This window comes from Trachemys scripta, chromosome 1, assembly GCF_013100865.1.
Source record: "Trachemys scripta elegans isolate TJP31775 chromosome 1, CAS_Tse_1.0, whole genome shotgun sequence".
Classification (NCBI taxonomy): Eukaryota; Metazoa; Chordata; order Testudines; family Emydidae; genus Trachemys; species Trachemys scripta.
This window is the reverse complement of record NC_048298.1, coordinates 303,430,007-303,453,457: the sequence shown is the minus strand read 5'-3', so window position 1 is coordinate 303,453,457 and position 23,451 is coordinate 303,430,007. Positions and strand designations below refer to the sequence as shown.

Below are 23,451 nucleotides of genomic sequence, written 5' to 3'. Positions count from 1 at the left end.
ACTACAAAATGGGGGCAAATTTACTATAGTTTCATTTTAAAAGATTATTCCTGAGAGCCAAGTTCAACTACAGTTTATGTCTAAAGCCTAGCAAGTGATTATACACTATATCTTAAATATGTTTTAAAATGTCATTGAATGGGAAATGCATCTGAAATGCCCCAGTGGGGATGAAAAGCTTGTACTGAATTTATGTTATATTAAGTCCCATGAATTTATGCTATGTTAAGTTGAGAACAGCAATGTAGCTCTTTCTAGAGTGTACCATCAAATTAAAAAAAAACACCCAAAAAACCAGATCCCCTCCCAATTAATGTTTTTGTTTGAAGGCTGTAACTCTATTTAATTTGAAATTTCCTCTTGCTGTGCCAATTATATTTTAAACTTCTTCCTGTGAAGTTTTAAAGTGCACTGTCTTATTTGACACACTGAGTACTATTAAAATGGCCCAGAGCGGGATAAAAATGTTTTTCTTTCTTTAGTATCAAGCACCTGGCAAATAAATGGAACATTTCTGTAAAGCCTTAAAGGCTATTAAAGGCATTCCTCTTTTTCCCTGGGGATTCAAAACCCACTTATTTTTATTTCCTGTTTTAAACCTATGAAATTACATCACTTTTTTCCTTTGATTTAACATTTTGCAGTATTTTTCCACATTGTTCCTTAGTTTTTTAACCCACTAATAATTAAAACTGCTGTTCTGCTAGACCACCAGAGATAGTGGGAGAGGAGATGACTAATATTAAATTAGTCTTGGCAATGGGGGAAGAGCATTGACTATTTGCAGTAAGTCATATGACTTAGGGTAATTTAAATTAAGGTTTTGCTGATGTGAATTGCTTTGGCTATATAGGCCTTTGGGCTAGCCCTCTCAAACCCTGGTGGAGGGGGTGAGGGGGAGTGGAGCAATCAGGGCTGAATTCTGGGTTTATAGGATCCATGTATTCAAAATAATGTGGCAAGTATCTAAAACTAATAACTTTATTGAAATAAATTATAATGTGGGAACCCAACAAAGGGGTTAACAGGTACTGCACATATACTTAATTCTGAAGTGAGATGAGTATTTAGGGGAATAACATATGTCATCAAAATGGATGGATAGGCTGTAAACACCCAGCGGACACATGAGACCTTGGGTCAAATTCATCCCTGGTGTAACTCCACTGGCTGCATGATGAATTTGGTCCATTGTGTTTAGGAGGCAGGATCATTGCATTTGAGTGGTTTTTCTATTGTATTGCAAAACACCTACAAACAAAGAGGGCAACCCACTTCCCAGGCTCCCAGAACCATATGGCCAAAGCATGCTCAGCATTTAGAAGAACTAGAGAAAACATCATATGCTGTAGAAGGGATGGTTTAAGATTAAAAGCTTCTACAATTGAGAACCATTTGGAATAGCCTTTGGGAGAAGCACAAAGAGAATACTGTCTGGCTGGAAAACTGAGAAAGTTCTGATGTCTGCAGTACTATGAGTAGCTGCACTTGGAATAAGTATCAAATCACAGATGGAAAAGACCTACAAGAAGCATCTTGCTCCAATGCAGGACTGCTATTGCTTTTACCATCTAATACCTCTACACAGGTGTGCACGTATTGGTCGATAAATTAGACTAAAATATATTATTCTGGTGTATGATAGCATTCATTTCTCTTACCAAGCAAATCTCCTCCTGGAGTCCGAATACATTTTCTTGTCCAATCAGAAACTGTCACAATACCTTTTGCGCCCTCACCTTCCCCCATTGGCCAAACTATACACACACACAAAAATATAAAAAAAATATATGCCCTTGAGGCTACACAATCTTTTTGAAAGTCTAAGAATGATGCAGCCTTACTGCTGTGCAAAGCAAAACCGACTGGTCTTTATATTTTACTTTACTGGGGCTCCTATTTCTTTCCTTCCTGAGAAGTCATGACATGGGAACATGTTTGTAAGGCTAGATACACACATGGACCAAATTCTGCTGTGAAGTAATGAGATAAATAGTGGTGTAAATTATATATCTGATGGGATGATCACAAAATGGGTACAAGTGATAAAGTAGTATGATTTGTGCTGATTTGGTTGTAGAGGTACAAAAGAGGAGGTTACTGTAACTAGAAGTTCTTCGAGATGTGTGGTCCTTATGTGTATTCCAAACATGTGTGTGCATGCGCACCATGCACTGGAGCCGGAAGATCTCTGTAGCAGTATCTGTCGTATCGCATGTGCACCGCACATTGCATCATGTTGCCGGTGAGGTTATATGAGGCTGTGCAGGATGACGCCCCCTCTTTCACCCTCTCACCACCAAGCAGTGGACTACAGCAGAAGAGATGGAGTAGTGGGTGGTGAGGGTATGCACGGAACACTATGTGGCTGCCTGGAAGATGTCATGCCAGTATACATCTACAAGGAAGACGGAGATGGCCATCTGCGCCCATGTTGAGTGTGCCATAATCTGGTCAGACGGCGGGATGTTAGCACGTAGCATGCTTGGATGCAGGCAGAGACCCACTTTGAGATACACTGGGAAGAGAGGGCTTGAACCCAGAATCTGTCCACAATGGCCAGAAGTGGCATAGGCTCTGTCGAGGTAGAATGCAAGTGCAAGGCGGACACCAAGCGAGTGTAGGGTTCTGTCCACAGAAACAGCATGTTGCTTAGGATGGAAGATCAGGAGGTGAATAGACTGGTTGAGGTGGAAGTCTGAGACCACCTTTGGGAGAAATTTGGGGTGAAGGCATAAGGAAACCTTGTCCCTGTGGAAGACCGTATAAGGGGAACTGGCCATCATGGCGGCCAGTTCGCTGACCTGCCGAACAGAAGTGATAGCCACAAGGAAAATGACCTTCATGGAAAGATGGGAGAGGGAGCACATGGACAAGGCTTCAAAGGGGGGTCTGGTGAGAGCGGAAAGCATAAGATTGAGGTTCCAGGAGGGTATGGGCACAAGCATTGGCAGGAAGGTTTTCAGCAGCTCCTTCAGGAAGCAGGTAGTGGTGGGATGAGGCAAGTGCTGGTAGTAGTGAAAGGCGATGATGCCAAGTCCAGGTGGTGAAATGCGTCCATTTTGCTGTGTAGCGTGCTCTGGTGGAGGTGCATCTACTGCATGTAAGGATGAGTCCCACCAGTGTCAAACAGGCGTTGTCTGCACGCAGGCCCCATCCAAAAACCAGGCAGTGAGGCGAAGGGGGCTGGGATTTGGGGGGTGGATTTTGCCCCGGTCCTGGGTGAGGAGATCCAGGAGCAGGCGGAGGTGGAGCGGGGGGCAGGTGGCGAACCAGAGGGTGGCCCTTGAGTCCTTCAGCCTGTGAAGCCTTGTGCCTGTATGCTCCGAGAACTGTGAGGAGTCTTCAAAAGGGAAATCCTGGATAGACTGCTGGACCTCATGAGGAAGTCCTGAGAACTGGAGCCAAGAGCAATGCCTCATGGTGACAGCTGAGGCCATTGTCCTGGCTGCCATGTTGGCTGCATCCAGAGCCACCTGGAGATTGGTCCTGGCCACATTCTCACCCTTCTCCAAAAGGGCAGTGAATTCCTGCCTTGAATCTTGAGGCAGAGAGTCTTTAAACTTGGCCAGGGAGTCCCACCGATTGTAATTGTATCTCCCCAGCACAGCTTGCTGGTTAGAGACACGCAGTTGAAGGCTACCCATTCAATAAACCTCTCTCCCAAACAGGTTCAGTTTTTTTGCATCTCTTTGTTTAGGGGTAGCACTCGTCTGGCCTTGCCTATCCCTCTTGTTGGCTGCTAACGCAACCAGGGAACCCGGGTGTGTGCGCGAGTACAGGTACTCAAACCCGCTTGCTGGCAAATAATATTTCTTCTCTGTCCTCTGAGGGGGAAGGGGACAGAGAAGAAGGAGTTTGCCAGAGGGCCTTGACCAGACCCATTGCAGACTCGTTAATGGTAAGGCCACTGTGGAGGGAGCTGCCACAGCCAGAATGTCAATAAGGCTGTGGGATATTTCCTTAAGCTCCTCAATCTCCAGCCCCAGGTTAGGTGCTATCCTCTTCAAAAGGTCCTGTTGGGCGCTGAAGTCAACAGATACAACCTATGGAAGCAAGCTACTGGACCTTGAGACAGCCTTGTCTTTAACACTGTGGAACTCCTTGACAGAGGATATTGTGAAGGCCAAGACTATAACAGGGTTCAAAAAAGAACTAGATAAGTTCCTGGAGAATAGGTCCATCAATGGCTATTAGCCAGGATGGGCAGGGATGGTGTCCCTAGCCTTTGTTTGCCAGAAGTTGGGAAAGGGCGACAGGGGATGGATCACTTGATGATTCCCTGTTCTGTTCATTCCCTCTGGGGCACCTGGCATTGGCCACTGTCAGAAGACAGGATACTGGGCTAGATGGACCTTTGGTCTGACCCAGTATGGCCGTTCTTATGTTCCTATGAGGAGGAGGAGGAGGCTTGCACCGAAGGAAGGGCACACCACAGTTACCCCTCTCCATTCTGAGAATGTGCCATTAATTCCTACCCTTTGTTCCCGGTCTTTTAACCAGTTCTCAATCCATGAAAGGACCTTCCCTTTTATCCCATAACAACTTAATTTACGTAAGAGCCTTTGGTGAGGGACCTTGTCAAAGGCTTACTGGAAATCTAAGTACACTATGTCCACTGGATCCCCCTTGTCCACATGTTTGGTGACCCCTTCAAAGAACTCTAATAGATTAGTAAGACACGATTTCCCTTTACAGAAACCATGTTGACTATTGCTCAACAGTTTATGTTTTTCTATGCGTCTGACAATTTTACTCTTAACTATTGTTTCGACTAATTTGCCCAGTACCGATGTTAGACTTACCGGTCTGTAATTGCCGGGATCACCTCTAGAGCCCTTTTTAAATATTGGCATTACATTAGCTAACTTCCAGTCATTGGGTACAGAAGCCGATTTAAAGGGCAGGTTAGTTAGTTAATAGTTCGCATTTGAGTTCTTTCAGAACTCTTGGGTGAATGCCATCTGGTCCTGGTGACTTGTTAATGTTAAGTTTATCAATTAATTCCAAAACCTCCTCTAGTGACACTTCAATCTGTGACAGTTCCTCAGATTTGTCACCTACAAAAGCTGGAGGACCTGGTACTGGGGGAAACCCACAAGGGTTCCAGTATGGCCACTGCATAGGCCACTGAGTCATTGGCCAGGTGCCTGCTGAGGTCTCGTGGCGCATAGGCTGGTTACCAGTAGTGACTTTTAGGCTGCACATAGGTTTCCCCTTTGGATTTTGATGAAGAGTCCTCCCTTGGTGACCACATTGGAGCGATACCCCTCTCTGCCTCCATACAATGCCGAGGATCTGGGGACTGGCGGTGGACTGGAGATAGCCGTGATGACAGGATTGGTCTCAGTTTGCTCCTAGAGGGTGCCGGGGGTGCCTGGTACCAGGAAGGAGTTTGATGCTTCCTGATCCTTCCTGCTCCTAGTCATCGGAGCCAGCAGCTATCCCATTGGAGTCAGGGAGACCAGGAATGATAGTAAATCCCCATGCGTCTGACGAAGTGGGCATTCACCCACGAAAGCTTATGCTCCAATATATCTGTTAGTCTTAAAGGTGCCACAGGACTCTCTGTTGCTTTTTACAGATCCAGACTAACATGGCTACCCCTCTGATAGTAAATCCCTGGCCACTGCAAAGGCCTCCAGGGTCGATGGAACCGTCAGACCGCTGGTACCACGGTGGCTTCTGGGTGTTGGCAGAGGGTCCTGCACCAGACTCAACACTCTGGGCAGAGTTGATAGTGCCACCATGGGATCGGGGGTGGAGGAATGGAGGGTGGAGGTACTGTGCTGCCTTCCCCAGGCTTGTCCTTTTTCTGCACCATCGAGCGCCCTCTGTCAGTGCGCTGCTTTTTGTGCTTCTCCTTGACACTGGAGATGGTGAATAGTGCCAGGAAAAGCGTGGTGCCAGAGGAGGGCTTCGTATCGAAGCCAAAGTGCTTGGTGCACAATTGGAGCGACTTGGCTCTGAGGCTGGTCTGAGAGCGGCTTCCATTAGGATAGCCTTCAGCCTTATTTCTCTGTCCTTTTTGGTGTAGGGTCTAAAGTCCCAACAAATCTGGCACTTGACCCTCACATGAGTTTCCCCCAAGCACTTCAAAGCAGCTGGAGTGCAGGTCACTCATGGGCATACATTTTCCACAGGAGGCACAAGGTTTGAAGCCAGGGACAGGGGCATGCCGGGCCTCTCGGGTGAAAGAAGTCCCTCAACGATAGGGACTATCTATCTACACTGACTATTTACACGAACACTAATTACAAAATCTATGTACACTAAAAATTATTTATAATGGGAGTAATACTGTGCTACCTCCTAGGAGTGTTCTGAAGATAAAATATTACAATGATGAGCAACATAAAATATCCCATGAGGAACCTGATTTTTGTGTTCAGTGCAAGGTTTGGATGGTGTGCAGTAAATAAGGCTTAAGACTAGACACTGAATGATGAGCATACAAAGAAATATTGAATAATGACCCTTTCAGTGAGGAACATCCAACCTGTGCACTGACTGAGGGGTTCTGTGATAGCATGTAATCATGTAATTAAAAACTATATCATATAATGCACACACACACAAGAGGGGTGTGATGGGGCCCCAGGGTGCAACCTGGACTGTGGAACTGCTGAGCCCTCCAAAACCAACCCGACTGAGTATTCCTCACACTGCGATGCTGATGTCAAGCTACAAACCTCTGACAGGCACTGCATTTACACAGACATCCACAGGCAGGGACACTCCCAACAGTGTTACATGAATGATCTCCCAGCCACTCGTGAACCATCAATAGGGAGGCTCCAACCAATTCCCCCCCAGCTCCCTCGTCTTGCACCAGTCAGAAGCTGGGCCAGTGTCAGTTCATTACCTAGTTCGCCACTCCAACCGAAAGGTAGTGGACGTGCAACAGCTCTTGTTAACCTGAGCTGAGATTTCCCAAGCTCTTCAAACAAAACACACTGTTTTAGGTAAAATATAAAACAGATTTATTAACTACAGAAAGACAGATGTTAAGTGATTATAGGTGGTAGGCATAAAGGTCAGAGATAGTTACCTAAGAAAATAAAAAGTAAAGATGCTTTCTAAATCCTAAGCTTTTAGTCTGAGCAAGAGTTGAATCAAACAGATTTTCTCACCCTGACAGATGGTAGAAGCAGGTTACAGTTCCTCAATACACAGACTGGACCCTTTCCAGCCTGGGACCAAACTCCCGCAGTTCAAAGTCTTTGTCCTCCAGGTGTTGAGTTGGGGGAGGGGGGAAGGGAGGAGAGGCCAAGTGATGATGTCACTTCCCCTCTTTTATACTTTGTTCCAACTTGTTGGAAAGATCTTTGATGTGATGTGGGGATCAGGCCGTCCCCACTGGTCTGATCCTTCCTTGGATCTTTCCTTTTCCCACTGCTTCCCCTCTTCCAGAGCCTCTCACTGCTCCATGCACTACCCCCCCCCCCCGAGCGCCCTGCCCCAGCCCTGAGCTCCCTCCCGCACCCAAACTCCCTCCCTGGAGCCTGCACCCCACACCTCCTTCTGCACCCCAACCCCCTGCCCCAGTCCTGATCCCTCTCCCACTCTCTGAACCCCTTGGCCCCAGACCGGAGCCCCCTCATTCCCCCAAGTCCTTCATTCCCAGCCCCACCCCAGAGCCCACACCCCCAGCTGGAGCCCTCACCTGCTCCCACACCCCAACCCTCTGTCCCAGCCCAGAGCCCCCTCCTGCACCCTGAACCCCTCATTTCTGGCCCCATCCCAGAGCCAGCACCTCTAGCCAGAGCCCTCACCCCCTCCCGCACTCTAGCCCCCTTCCCTAGCCCAGTGAAAATCAATCAGGGTGGGGGAAAGCAAGCGACAGAGGAAGGGGGTGGGGCCTCAGAAAAGGGGCAAAGCAGGGGGAGGGGCAAGGGTGTTCGATTTTGTGCCATTAGAAAGTTGGCAACCCTACCTTGAACCCTGGTCTCTCATGTGAGTGGCCGAACCACTGGGCTATTCTAGAGCAAGTCTCTCTCAATGTCTCTTATTTAAGCTGTTCCACTTTGTATAAAAACACTTACATAGGCACTGGGCTAGAGATACAATGACTAGTCTATAGTCTAGTGGCTAGCACGCTCTCCTGGGAGACCTAGGTTCCAGTTCCTGCTTTAATTAATATTTAAGTGTTTTATACAAAGTGGAACAGTTTCAGCAGGAGAGACAGGGCTCCACTTGAGAATATTCATAGCCCAGCAGTTAGGGCATCTCACCTGTGAGGTAGGAGACCTGGGTTCAAGTCCCTGCTCAAGTCAGGCAGAGTAGGTATTTGAAATGGGACCTTCCACATTGCAGGTGAGTGCTCTAACCCCTGGGCTAGCGATTGGGTAGAAGGGAAGCATAGGCACCTCTCTCCACTCAACGTGTGTAGGGCCTGATCCGGTAATTATACTCTAAGGGGGCCTCTGAAAATGCCATTAGATTGGGCACTGCAGGCGAGATAGGTAGGAGAATGCCCAGGTTGAGGATCCCACTGGCTTAGGCACGAGGTAGGTGCTACAAAGCTGAATGGCCTCAGGACTTAGGTGCTGGTATGTATGTACACCAGCAGAAATCCAGGTGCCTGGGGGACATTACCAGTGGAAACAGGTGCCTACAGGGTTAGGCAAAAACTAAGCAGGGGTTCTGAGGATCTAAATTTTGAACTTAGGTCCTTAAATCCCTTTGTGGATCTAGCCCTGTGTGTCTAAGGTTAGCCACTCAGAAATCAAAGCACCCCAAATTAGAGGCCAATTCTGAAAACACAGGTCTTAATTTTGCTCTTTCTTTCTGTCTCCATCTATAAAATGGGGAAATATTTTCCCAATTACGAACAGTATTGTGGGAATTAATTAGCTAATATTTGTAGGTTGCTTTGAATACATATGTGAAAAACTTTGCACAACAACTCCGACCATGCAATCAGGCTCTGCCCCCCACTTACAATGAAAATATTATCAAATATTACCATTACTACTTCTACAAAGGAAATTTCTTTCATTACTCAGTCTTCTGAGTTCCCTTTTTCTTCCAAAAAAGACCCAATGAAAACAGCCTAGTAGTACAAACACTCATTGCCTCAACTCTTCTGTTTTCATCAAAAGATTTAAACTCAGCAATGTAATTTTCACAGTGTTCTGTGATTACAACACAGACAAACGCTGAACACTAAACCCTGTCAGAGCTCAAAGCCATCGCAGGAGACTACTCAGCAGCAGAACATCATAGATGGCTACCCTCTAGGGAAGGCCACGCAAATGAATTCCAATCTAATAACATATACTATTGGGGTTTCTGTACCTGCTAAGATATTTAATATTGTTTCCTTGCCTCTCTGTGCAGCTCTGCTTAATGAAGAGCTGCCGTACCAAGTGGAGGCAACCTCTGGCTATTTAATTCCCACTGCTTAAGCATGATCACAGGTGTAACATCACAGCTCCTATTCTTCAGTGTCTCCTATAATCAAGGGGTCAGGGAGGCCTGTTTCCTCATTATCTCCTATCACTTTATAAAAAGCTATCAGGCTCAATTTGGGGGGAAATCTGCATAATTAAAAAGCATTTCTATTTTTAAATAGGGGAGAATCCTGCCTGTTCGTCTGCAGCCATGACATTTTCTATCTATCTTTTAAATACCATGCTCATCACTATAGTACAGATTTTGAGAACCAAGATAGTTCCATTGCTGGGGGGCATTCAAGACACGGAGAGTCCATGAAAAGGGTATGCATCCCTGGGGCACTGAACAGGGGCTCTTTCTGTCTTCTGACTGCAGGATTTGGGGTTCGTAGAGGGGAGAAGTAAAATCCAAGACTACACTGATCCGCCAGTCACTCACACAGTCCTGCAGAGTGTGGGAGGAGCGGGGCATAGCTATGGTAGCTTCAACAGCTGCAGCAACCACAGAGAAGCCATTAGAGGGGAAATACTCCTTGCACTCAGCCCTTGTGGGATATTCCCAGTATGCAGCCCTGCTTCCCAATAATTGCTCCATAACAGATAACTCACAACTGTGTTTGAATAAACAAGCGACTTACAGCAGACAGCTCAGCTCCTCTTAAATATTAACCTGTAAGTTTCCTTCTTTTACATTTCCTGCATGTGCTGTAAGCCTGAAGGGGATAAATGGCAGGAGAAGACGAAGAGTTACACCAGCTGCACACCAACTTCTCACTGGAGAAAATCCTGACATTTCTTACCTGCAACAGATGACTGCCTTACAGGACAGTGCTAGGTCCAGGAAGCACTGCCGGACTTCAAACGAGAGAGCATATTTCAGAGTCTGGCCATCAATAATGAGAGCTATATCATTTTCTTTCCCCAGTGAATCTCCCAGGTTTGTACAGTGATGGGTCAGGGTTGCTCTTGTTGCCTAAAGTACAAACACACAGACAAAAAAGAAAAATGTTTCTTTCCACTGTACTCCAACCGTCTCTCTAAACTGGCGTTAGTATCCTTGACACATTCTCAGATTCAAAGGTGGGTTAGAATAAAGGGGCCTGGTGCTTCCATGGCTTTTGCCACTGCTTCCCCCTCAAAATATTATGGATTTTTTGAATTTCCTTCCCAGTGCCTACTCCAAAAACACTTACATTTGGAAAATGCTTTGAGATCTACTGTTGAAAAGAGCTACATATTATTATTGTTTCACCATCCTCCCAAATGACTCAATCTTCAGCTCTCAACCTTTTCCTCAGACTCTTAAGGTAGGAATCGCAAAAGTGCTTACACTGGCCTCTCTTCCTTTTCAAGTCAGAGTTTTACCATTGACTTCAATGGAAGCAGAGTTAGGCCAGTAGTGAACATTTCTGCAAATGTTAGTTTCTCAGGAGCAAATTTTCAAATATGTGCATGTAAGTTGTGTGTATTCTTTTGTGTGTTCAAAAGTGCACGCATAGTTTTAAAAATGAGGCCCTCACTGACTCACTCCTGGTTCAGGCTCTCTCAGGCCATCAGACTTGGATAACAAAGACTTTAATTAATCCCTACTCAAGCATGGTACTTTGATAAAGAAGATGCTCAGTAACTGACCGCTTATTAATCTACTACTAGATTCACAGTTCTCTTCTGTTTTTTTTTGAAAATCGATGGGGTTATGAATTGAAATTCAGAGCATGTTGTTTCACCAGATTTATTCTAACAAAACAGCTCTCTAAAAGTGTGTCTACATTATCTACTGGTTTGTTCAAGTTTTGGGGAGGGGCTTTTCTGACATATTTGTAAAGTAAAGGAACAAAAATTGCCCATGGATCCTGGAAATCTGTGGGGGAAGGACTCTTCAGAGGCTGAGGCAGTCCCCTGGAATGGTGCTTGCCTACATGCTTCTCCTTTAGAAGCAAAGCTGATTTACCCCCTGCTTCCTGGTAGAATGGCTCAGCATATATTTGGTCTATCCAGGTTCCCAGCTGAGAACACAGATGGCAAAGCTGAGTGCCTGACTATGCAGCATGGACTACATTGTTATTGCTTTTTTTGAGGATAGGATGGGGCTTCCCTTGCAGCATGTAACCTAGAAGGAAGGATTCAGAGTTGCCAACTCTCATGATTTTGTCGTGAATCTCATGATAATTATTCTTTTCCTTAAAGCCCCAGCTCCTGGAGTCAAGTGAATATGTGAAGATTTCAGTCTTCATTGTTCAAGAAAAAGTAAGTTTCTAGCCTTTGTGTCTGTGGAGAAAGCTTCCAAATATGATCCCAGAGCACCCTAAAGACTCAAAAAGCATAAGGCAAATAAAAAGAAAACCAAATCTATTATCTGTACATAATCTCATGATTTTAAAGTTAATCTCAATATTTTTAGTGAGCCTGACTCATTATTTTTGAACATTTGGGGTTGGCAGTACTAATGGTTTGCTGCCTCTATTGCCTCCAGGGGGATTTCTAGCACCAACTGCATCTCACATTTTCTGAGCAATGTCCATTCTGGTATGATCTCCAATACACAGTGTTGCAAAACAAAGTATCCTTTTTTGCTCATCCCAGAGCTATGAAACTTTAAAAACTGGTGCCAACTTAACTGTCAAATATGTGTCTCAGTGCTTAGATGTGCTTCCTTTCTTTGTATGCTGGTCTACAGTAAAAGGTACCGTTTCTCTCTATCTAATATGAACAATACTGGAGCAGGATTACATCTGTCAAATGAAAATACTATATTTATGTCTCATTGTAATCCATTCATTGTTTTATGAACCCACATTTCTCCAGGGAGAGCTACAAATCCACAAGCAGTTGCTGAGTGCTGCATTTTCAATTTGCATCTCTGATTTAACAGACAGATGTAAAAAAATAAATGTAGCCAAACTGCTCCCTACAGACTACACATCTGTTGGTACTGAAGAACACAAATTACTCCAGTTAAGTTCAGCATTAACATACAGTCAGGATTTCCCCTACACATTCACCTTATGGGATAATATGGCTTTGTGGTTGGGGTTAATCAAAACATATGGAGACCAGAACATCCACACCTTTTGGAAGATGGAGACATACCAGCAGACCAATTTTCTACAATAGGAGGTAAAATCAGTAAGACTCCATCTACGCTACAAATTCAACTGAGGGTATGTCTACACTGCAATCAGATGTGTGACTGTAGCACATGTAGACATATGCAAGCTAGCTTTGGTCTAGCTACCTCAGATAACAATAGCAGAGAAGCCACAGCAGCACGGGCATCAGCATTGGCTGGACACTTGAGTACCTACCCAGGTTCCTGGGCTGGCTTGCATAAACTGTACTACTGCCTATGCAGTGTGCTGCCACAGCTTCACTGTTATTATTATTCAAGCTAGCTAGATCGAAGCAGCTCGGGTATGTCTACATGTGCTAGAATTACACCTCTGATTGTAGCGTGAACATACTCTGAGTTAGGGGCCCAGGTACACCATAGAACACCATTGAAATCAATGACTGCTTAAGTGTAAATGAGGGTAGAATTGTCTTCTATCCCTATTATATATGCCCCAATGTTTTCTCATGCATGTTGCCACCAAATAAATAAAAAAACATTGACACAAGTATGAGGGGGTTTTATGTATTACGGATTCTTCACTTCCTGTCCTAAACTGTTGCTAAGCTTCTGTGCACCGTGAAAATAGTTGACAAGCTTCACCCTAGAGGCTGGTGTGTTTTAGAGATGAATTAAGAGATTCATGTGTATAATTTATACATCAGTTCGTTGTAGAATGCTGAGAGATCCTCTTGGATGAAAGGTGAAGAATAAATGTAAGACAGTCATCATTACATGCATACAGTATACACATATTGGCAACCACTATGATTTTCTGTGGGATTGCTGAGATTTGCAAGTTCCCAGCTAGACAAAGAGATTGCAAATGTAAATTTCTTCAATATTCTGAAATATCATATAAATCATTTTCTATAGAGATTTCACTTTCCAACTGAAAGCCATTCTATATATATGTAAACACATTCATTCCCACACAGTTTGTCAGACTAACAATCCTGCAGAAGAGGAAAATGCCTGCACTGCACTTTAGAATAGTTTGATGCAAAATGGGGACATCTTCTATTTCACGGATCTTGCCATAGAATCAAATATGCTTGTAATATAGGGTTTTTTTCTTTTAGGGTTAGTGTAGAATTCACATATTTCACTCCTGAGATGCTTAACTGAACAGGACAAAAGTTATTTCCACAGCAATCTAAAACAGAAACAGCCATGCTACCAATACTAATGAAAATCTATTCTGGGGTTTTGTTTTTTAGTTTTGTTGCAACACTAATTTTCAGGACTTTGGCTTTGCCACAATTTACGGCTAAAGCCTGAACCATTTTCCAGGTATGTCTACATATGCTAGAATTACATCTCTGATCATCGGAGCCCTGGGTGCATAGGACCCCAGTAATGAGCGAGTGTTGAGAGAATATGGAATCGGTCAATGCTATACTCGGCTGATGCGGCAACTCATGGTGTCGGACGCCATCACATGGTTGAGGGACCTCTACCTAGAACACATCATCGGACATCGACAATACCAGGAGGGATGAGCTGGAGTGCCGATGAGAAGCGCAGTCAGGAAAGTAACTGAAATACTTCCCTGATGGATTGTATTTTCTAATTGGACAACCTACCCTAAATTCTCAATTACTGAGGGACAATCTTCACTCATTGATATATGTGCTTTCCACAACGAACTCTCTGTATAACTTTTCATGAGTGATGTACCCAAATACTTGGATGCTAATATCTAAACTGTATTGTTAAATTTATTCATCTAAATTTGGGTTACTGGTGATTATGCACTATATGTATCTTATGATTTTTAAAACAAACCTTGTATTTGTGGATAATCTAAGCACTATACTCAGATGTACAGACAACTCTTTTCTTAACCTGTATTGTATAATTTTTTAACATTAGCTTTAATAAAATATTTACACTAAAAAGATTAAATGTAATAGCAATGGGAAAAGTGAGCATTTTGTTTATTTACCTGTGGATCTATTTATAATTTACAATCTGTTATTTTGAGTTAAAAATGTTTACAAATTAATAGTTTCCATTACAGCACCTTTTGTTCAAAGGTTTCTAAGTACTTTTAAGAATCCATCTGTTACTTCAGAACAGAAAAACGTGCTGTTCATTCCATCTTAAATAAGGTTGGCCTTTTTTAGTCAGAAGAAAATACACCAAGGTTTCAAGTTCTGTACTTTCACCAACTGATTATTTTCATTCACAACACTGAGTGACCTTGATATGACCTTCCATGGAGACAGATAGCAAATACACTATACTTAGTAGCAAGAGAGATATGGATGCTACATACTGTTGCTTGCCGGATGAGTAATGAGAACTGCCTGAAAATTAAGGCAGTATTTTGAGTCATCTCAAGTTCACAAAGTGCCTGCTTAGTTAGCTCCTAAATGTCAGTGATTAGGTCAACAATTTATACAAATAAAAATGACCTGAAGCGTAAACATTTCCAGAAGTCTTGCCAAACTGTACCAGCCAATTTGCTGAGGTAATACTATCAAGGGACAGAGACATCTGTCTCAAATGGTTTCTGAATCTTAACTTAAAGCAATCTGAACCATAATAAAAATTGCGGAGTAATTGCAGTATTAGCACATTTATATTTCTTTTTGTGTACACCTTTAATCAAGTCTGAAAAGTGATGGAGAACAGCATTTCACAGTTCAAGGGCCAAATACATCCCTGCTGTAATGCCACTGAAGTCAGTGGAGTTACACTAAGGGTGAATTTGGTCTTATGTCTTGAATGAACTTCTTGAAGATTGTTAAAACAGATAGGTAAACACAGTCTGTTACTGTTTGTAACTTACAGGCCCTAGCCTGGTATGTGTTATAAATTCTGTTTAATCATACCATGTAGGATGGACTAGCTTCCCCTACTTCGGTTTATTATTATTATTATTATTATGCACCACGATTAAAAGATGTGATCAACTGGGTTAACAATAGACCATCCACACACTCAGTAAAACTCAAACAGCACTGGAGCCTAAATATAGCTATTTATAGTAATTGTTACGTTAAAAAGAAATTTAGGTAATCAAAAAATAAATCACTCATTCATCCAGACCACTTTAGCAGTTCTGGACAAATTTTTCAAATTCCTGCTACCTAGCCCTTCTCCCTTAGCTACTGTCTTTAATAATCAGGAATTTATCTCTAGGAAATATCAACATGACTATTCATTGTGAGTAAGAGCTGTGACTACTCAGTTTGGACAGCTATTCCTGGGTCCTGATCTGAAATCATATCAAGAGATATGTACTAATGTAAATAATTTAAAGCTCCCATATTTTCAGTATTTACAAGTCAAACATTTTATGGTGAAATCTGGATCGCCTATCTAGACCTTTAGCCACGTTTGAGGAGCTGACCCAGGAGCAAGCTAGATCAAAGGGTTTAATTTCTAAAACATATGCAATTTTGACTGAAAAGATGTTGATAAGAAAACTCAGATGAAAAGATGGGAGAGAGATTTGGATAAAGAAACTGATAAGAACAGTGGGTCTCTATCTGGGAAAGGGAATAAACATCTTTAATTTGCGTCACTCATGAAGAATATTCTTGTACGTTACTGTATAGATGGCATAGAATACCAGTAAATATCCATCATATTTTTGCTACGAGAGAGGTGCTCTGTTGGAGGGTTTGTGGGGGAAAAGGAACATACTTGCACATGTGGTGGTTGTAACCAGGAATTAGATAGCTTGAGGAAGAAATTATCAAAGCAATTCATCTTATAACAAAATGTCGGCTTCCTAGAGATACCCTGACTTGCTTACTTAATGCTTCAGTAAAGGATCTACATTTTAAACAGAATGACAAATTAATTTCTTTTTACTGTTAGGAGCAAGATTTTGTATTGCATATAATTGGAAAAATGTGACTCTTCCTCCTTGGAATTGTAATATAGTAAAATATGGACTGTCCTTGTAACCAAAAAGCTTTCATACTAAGTATGTACACAACAGAAGTGCCAAAATGAGAATAAAATTCAGAAATGTGGTCACCCTTTTTAGTGTACTCAGAGGAGGAGGGCTCCCCAGCCAGCAAGCCATTATCTTTAGTCAGATTCTGAATAAGTAATAAGAAATGTATGATAAGAACATAACACAAGAACATGATGCAGTATGTTACAGTTTTATTGTAACTTAGACTTAATAAAAAGTTTAAAAATAAAATACAAGAAAGAAAGATAATTCCTCCTCTCTCTCCTCCCATCCTGTCTCTTCCCCCATCTCCCTCTAAGCTTTCTCTTGCTCCCAAATACAGAATAGGACCTCTTCCACCCACTTGGCCCACCTGAAGGGCTGAAACTGATTTCTACTCCCCTAAATGGATAGAGACAACCTCCTGTCCCTGCCCATTGCCTAGTTCTCTGCCAAGAAGTCCTCTCTTCCTGCCCTCTGCTGTCTATTGATGCCACCAGTATCATAGGCGCTGACTCCATGCTGACAGATGCTGTGACTCCTTCTTTATCTCCTTTCCTCTGCTAGCTGGTCAGTGCTCCCTCCCATTTGCTCTTTTCTTCCCCTCCCCCTCTGTGTTTCTTGTTAGGAAAGGAGGACCTGAGTACATGGCAGGTATTGACTGGCTAGTAAGTGAAGATGGGGAGAGAGACTCAACCACTAAGCTTAGTCAAACAAGGAGAAAACAACAGGGAGTCCAGGGAGTCAAATAAGATGCCTGAAAAGTGAAGCCTCGTGTCAAAAGCAACAAATCAGCCAGGCCTAGTAACAGCCACTGTGAGACAGCACTAGGAGTCCTACCCAACATTTCAATCCCTGGCCACAGAGCCTCTTTCCTCCCTTTGTGCAGCAATCCCTGAGGCAAATGTTCAATGAGCAAGTGTCCTATATCACAAGAGGCCATAAATCAGAGACATCTTCTCACCTAAAGAATGCTTCAGGAAACATTTTATGTGGCACATTCTCCAACATCTATGATAATCCTTAACCCAGCAATTTACACAGCAAAGTGGCACTAATTCTCACAGCAGATAAACACACACCCTGGAAAGTGGTATACTCCTTTGTACACAATTTGTCACTGATGTTTAAAAAAAGTACAGGTGATTCCGCTCACATATCCTGTTTTTCTTCTACACTCATCAACCGGAGACCAGTCTTCTACTTTTGCTTAATGCTTTAAAAGGGCCAATTTTACAAAGCTGAAAACAATTATGAGTCAAATCAGTTGGGAAGAAGAATTTAAACAGCAAAACACGAATGATAATTGGGAATTGTTTAAGTACATTTTACTAGATGCCCAAAATGCTACAATCCTACAACTGAGAAAGAAGGCTGTGCTGTTAAAAATCTCTGATGTGGTTGGAAAGTCACAATCCTTTGCTAGAATTAACTCACTATTGTTAACATGAGGGAGCAGCAAGCAAGAGGAATTGCAAGAAGACATTTGACCTGAAAAAATGAACCTGAACATCCTGAAAGATTTCAGCGCTATCTTTACAGTTTATCCACAAATAGGGATTGGCGGTAAGGGTGGATCTGAAGAGGGAATATATTCAGAGCTCTCCAGCTATCAGTCACTAACATAGTTTTTCTCCTTCATGAAATTGCCTGCACAGATCCCCACTCTTGGAGATTACCTATCAACCTATCCTAGGAGAACTGAAGATGGGATGCTATAATAAAATGTCCCTGAAATGGGCGCCAGACCTAACATTTAAATTAAGACCTTGATCCACAAAAGAATTTGTGCAGTTTCATTCTAAAGACTGGTCTACACAAATGCTGTAAGTCGACCTAAGTTATGCTACTTCAGTTACATAAGTGATATAACTAAAGTTGATGTAATTTAGGACTTACAGCAGTGTCTACACCATGCTTTGTCAACAGGAGATGCTCTCCTGCCGACTTAACTTCTGCCTCTTGGGGAGGTGGAGTACAGATGTCAGGAGAGCGCTCTGCCATCGACTTAGCTTGTCTTCACCAGAGCTGCTAATCGACACCGCTGCATAGATCGCAGCAGTGCTGATTTAGCCAGAAGTATGGACAAGCCCATAGACTCCTACTGAAGTCGATGGAACAGCACATAAAAGTAAGTGTTCCCTCCCCCTACAAGGTCCTGATTCAGCAAAGCACTTAAGCACCTGATTTCAATGGGACATAACGAAATTCTTAAGTGTTTTGTTAAATCAGGGCTAAAGTTTCATTGTTTTAAATGTGAGCATAAGAATCCTTTCATGCAGCTCCCTTTGCAGGATCAGGGCCCGAGAGTGTAAAATTAGTAAAGATGTATCTTAACCTACAAGGAGTGCATCTGTAAGTCTCACACATAGACAAGTTATACATATATGGCTGCGGAAGCGAACTTTGGTGGCATGATCACATAGAAAAGAAGCTTTAAAAATCAAAATCAATCAGACAGAAACAATACCTAAGTTTCAGGTTTTAGTTTCACTGCTGGGAACCTATGTATGTGATTTCAATAATTTCTCCTGTGGACTATTCCCTTCCATAACAAGTCTACCCAGCAGACATTTTTCCACAGTTTTAATTTTCCTACTCCTATTTCTCATTTTAACAAGTGACTTGCTCAAACTCTTGGTAGACCATTTAGTTGCAATATTGCTCTTAACATTTTATTTACCAAGAAGAAACTTCCTGAGTTTTGTACACTGTGTAAATGTAGTTTCATTCTGCAGATCACCATATGTTGAGGAACACTAGGGTACTGTTATAAATCTTAGCAGCAGAGTATAATTTGTTGACAGGCAGAGAATTAGAATATCCTGAAGCAGAGTTCATGTGTGGTCTTCACTCTAGACCACATCCTGCCGTTCTGTATGAAACCTTGTAATGGCTTGTTTGTATTTTGTCACTTTCTAAAGACTCACAGAAGGACCCAGCCTTACCAGGGTCACTCAGTATCTGAAGGATAAAGCAGACACATTAACAACCCATAGGGTTCTACACAGATTATTAAAAAGAAAACGGCATTCCATTTTGGAATTTAGCACTGAAAGGAATGTTATATAAAATTTCACACACAACTCCTCCATGGACCAAATTCAGACTTGATGTAAGTGAGTACAACTCCACTGATTTCAATGGAGTTATACGTACTTACACCAAATCTGAAGTTGGCTCATTACCTATAATTTTAAAAAGTCAAATAATAAAAACGTTAGAAAAAACAATAAAAGTTTAAAAAAAGAAATGATATGGACTTTGTGGCTTGGGAATTTTTAGCAGCATCATTTTGTGTAGCATGAATGACAGTAGAAAAACCTGGTCCTATCTTCACAGAGACTATATTCACATTTCACACGCAGTTTAAGGCTCAGTATTGCCCCAGGTGAAGCAAAAGATCTGGAGAGAAAACCAATATTGAAATAGACTGGTTATGGTGGGTATCAGACAACAAATATTCTTTTTCTAGTTAAGATGGACAAAGAAAACACTGACTGTTGGGATCTGTGGCATACATCAAGCACATTGCTTACTAAAGTTGAGAGCAACTATAGGGTTGCATTTTGGCCACTCCTGCTTTAATATTTTGGATACCATTATCACATGTTCCTTTTTTTATCTCAATAGAGTTAATGTAAGAGTGATCTTCCAGGATGAACCTCTATAATAGCTATTAAACTTGAGTTCCTAAAGTAAACTGTTTATATTGGTACCTGTTTACAGATCACCTCTATTATAAATCTTGGAAGTGTTGTTCATTTGCTGTAGTAAAAAGATTAAATGGTTTCTAAATTCTAATGCATTTTTCTATTACCAGACAATTCACTCCCAGAACTACTGTCATATTTTGTATGATCATATAAATCACACAGAATCTGCTAGCTCATTGTTCCAAAGGACACTAAACTGCCAATTGGACATATTTTACCAATATGAGGTATTTATTTTTTACTGCATTTGATGTTTCCTTCCTACATCTGGATAGTGTGAACAGTTAAATGTGATACAATTTTTTGAATTTATTGGAAAAGTGAAGTTTATTGGGTTTGTTTTTGTAAGTGAAATGAGTCTTCCACAGAGTGCTGTGAAGAACAGAGGACTTAACTGAAGAACCATATTCAGGGAGACACTTTGCGGCGAGGTTTGAAACTCTTTCCACTGTACCTTAACCATGGTTTAAAGGGTTCACCATCTGTTTAGTGAAGAGCATTTCACTTGAAGCTGTCTAGTTCCTGAGCCCATGGGACCTGTGGACATCTGGCATAACGCAGTGTACAGTAGAGAAGGGATAATGAAAATAACAAAGGAAAGACTAAATAATGTTTAAACCAAAGCTAGCTGAAACAGAATATAAGTATTCAGGGCAGCACCTGTTGAACTGAGGATGCAGGGGAAATATTTCTTGCAATAAACAGCACATGTTCCAATTTCAGCCCAGAAATAACACCTCCACAAAACTGAAGTACAGTTAACTGCAGGCACAAATGACCCTACCTGATCTGCAAGAATAACCAAACCGTCAGATGTCTAAATTCTATAATTCCTGCCTGGCACCTAGAATTTGTTTGTGAAACAAAATTGCAAATTCAAAATTGCAGGCAAATTTCTAAAGTGTAGTCTTAATTTTTGATAAATAAAGGGTGGAATTCACATCTCTGCAAAGGCTGAATAATTGCAGGGATTGCAAAGAATAGGCCTCTCCCTCATACCTGAACACACGCCACAAGGTCCATTGGCCAGGCTCTTTTGCTCCCCTTCCAAAGTGTCTTATTACAATCTTCTTATGATCTCTTGCAGAGTAAGCCACCTCAGAGCTTGATTCTCCAAGTGATGGTTCTTGTGCATTTTAGTCTTTCTGCCAAACTCAGGTTCCCTAAAGTCTGTGAGACCCTGTGTAATATGTATGTAACATGTTCTACTGCACCAGTCTTATGTAAGCATTCCTGTTATCTTTCTACTTGATCTGTAAGGTAAGGAAATCCTGTGGCCTTATTTTAACTTTAGAAGTCTGTCTGGACCTGTAAATGAGTTTTAAAACTCTGGTGCTTGAACGTAAAATTATTACCCAACAAACAATACTATCTTTTAAAATATGCAATTTATTATGTTACGTAACATTGAACTTAAAGTGGTGGTTTGCGTCACACTAAATGCGAGCTCTCAACAGATAGCAAATTCTACTGATATATTTGCTAGATACCAGGAATGGTGAATCTACCTGTTATTCTATATGCATCACTATGGGGGTGTATCCAAGATACACCCCCATCTCCCTTTCACCTCGAGGTTCATTTACACACCGTTCACAATCACTCTCCGAAGTTCCTCTCTCCAGTTCCATCCATTCCTTTTCCCTCTGGCTTCCATCCCTTGCACTCCCCTGAAACCACACTTGCCAAAATCTTTAATGGCCTCTTCCTAGCCAAAGCTCAGAACAGTGATCCATTCTCATTCTGTCAGTCACTTTCCACGCAGTTGGCCATGCTCTTCTTGAAATCTTCTCCTCGCTTGGCTTCTGTGACTCTGACCCCTCCTGGTTCTCCTCCTACCTCTCTAAGTGTTCCATCAGTGTCTCTTTCGGAGGCTCTTCCTGGTCTCCTTTCTGTGGTGGTCCCTTGGAGCTCTGTCCTCGGTCCCCTTCTCTTCTCCCTCTGTGCCTTGCCTCTGGGTCATCTCATCCACAAACATTAATTCAACAACCATCACTATACAAATGATTCACAGATCTACACTCCAGACCCATCTTCTTCTGTCCAAACTAGAATCTTGGCCTGTCTGACAATTCCTCAGATGTCAAATTCAACATGGCTAAATAAAGCTCAGTCTTTCCCCACAAGCCTTCCCCTTTACCTCTTTTCTTTATCACAGTGGAGAATTCCACCATCTCAGGCCGATAATGAGGTCCCATTTTCATCTCTGACTTCTCTCTAGGTCCTCATATCCAGACTATGTCTAAATCTTGCTGATTCTTTCAGCCTAACATCTCTGAATATTGTCTTTCCCATCTGTCCAAACAGCAAAAACTCTTTTTCAGGCTCGCATCATCGTGTGTCTTGATTACTGCAACATCCTTTTCTCTGGTCTTGCAATCATTTTCATTCAGAATGCTGATATAATGATCATTTTCCTAGTCCATCTCCAACTATGGCACGCCTCTCTTTCCTTCCCTCCACTTCTCTACCACATCAAACATAAGCTACTTGTCTTCACTTTCAAGACTCTTCACAGCCAGTCTCTCACTATTAAGATGTCAAACTCTGCCTCCAATCAGCCCATGATGCCAGCCGCCATTGTACATTTGTTAAATTTTCAAACAAGCATCTTCATGCTTTCTTTCATGCTGCCTCTCATGCTTAGGAAGAGCTCCCCTAATCATCCGCAAAGCTACCTCATTAGCCTCCTTCAAAACCATTCTTAAAATTCTCCTTTTCATTGATGCCTACAAAAAACTTGACAATGGTAAGGCTGCAGCTGTGCCGAGACCAGTCCCTGTCATGTTGCCCAGTACTCATTGTTTCTTTGTAATCAGTTCTCAGCCCATATGTATCCATCTGTTCTCTCTTTTTTTTAATACTTAGATTGTGAGCTCTCTGGGGCAGGAACTGTCTTTTTGTTCTGTGTCTATACAGCACCTAACACATTGGGGTCCTGGTCCCTGACGAGGGCTCCTAGGTGCTACAGTAATACAAATAATAACAAATAAAATAAGTATATCTGAATGCCAGTTTATATACAAACAGTACACAAAGGATCTCTATTTCTTTCCCCTTCCATCATCAAGTTAGCTGGAATTTTCCCAGCCATATAAGATACAATCATCGCTGTAAATTATTACTGATAATTACTGTGTATTACACTAGCATCCAGAAGCACCAATCAGGATCAGAGCCTCCATTGTGATGGACTCTCTACGAACATGGAACAAAAGACAGTCCCTACCTCGAAGAGATTAAAGTGGAAAACTTCAGTCCTGGAAAGATTTATGCTGACTAGAGAGAAGTCAGAGATGAATAACCCATTGA

General features: G+C 42.3%; 1 protein-coding gene across 3 annotated transcripts in view; it reads right to left on the bottom strand.

Annotated features, from left to right (window-relative positions):
• The window catches only part of ATP8A2 (ATPase phospholipid transporting 8A2), a 584,689-nt gene that overhangs the window by 300,871 nt on the left and 260,367 nt on the right, over positions 1–23,451 (bottom strand). For all 3 annotated transcript variants that reach the window (XM_034758733.1, XM_034758730.1, XM_034758731.1), the window contains exon 25: positions 10,199–10,371. In XM_034758733.1, coding sequence (XP_034614624.1) covers positions 10,199–10,371 — 173 coding nt within the window. The remainder of the gene's footprint in view (positions 1–10,198; positions 10,372–23,451) is intronic.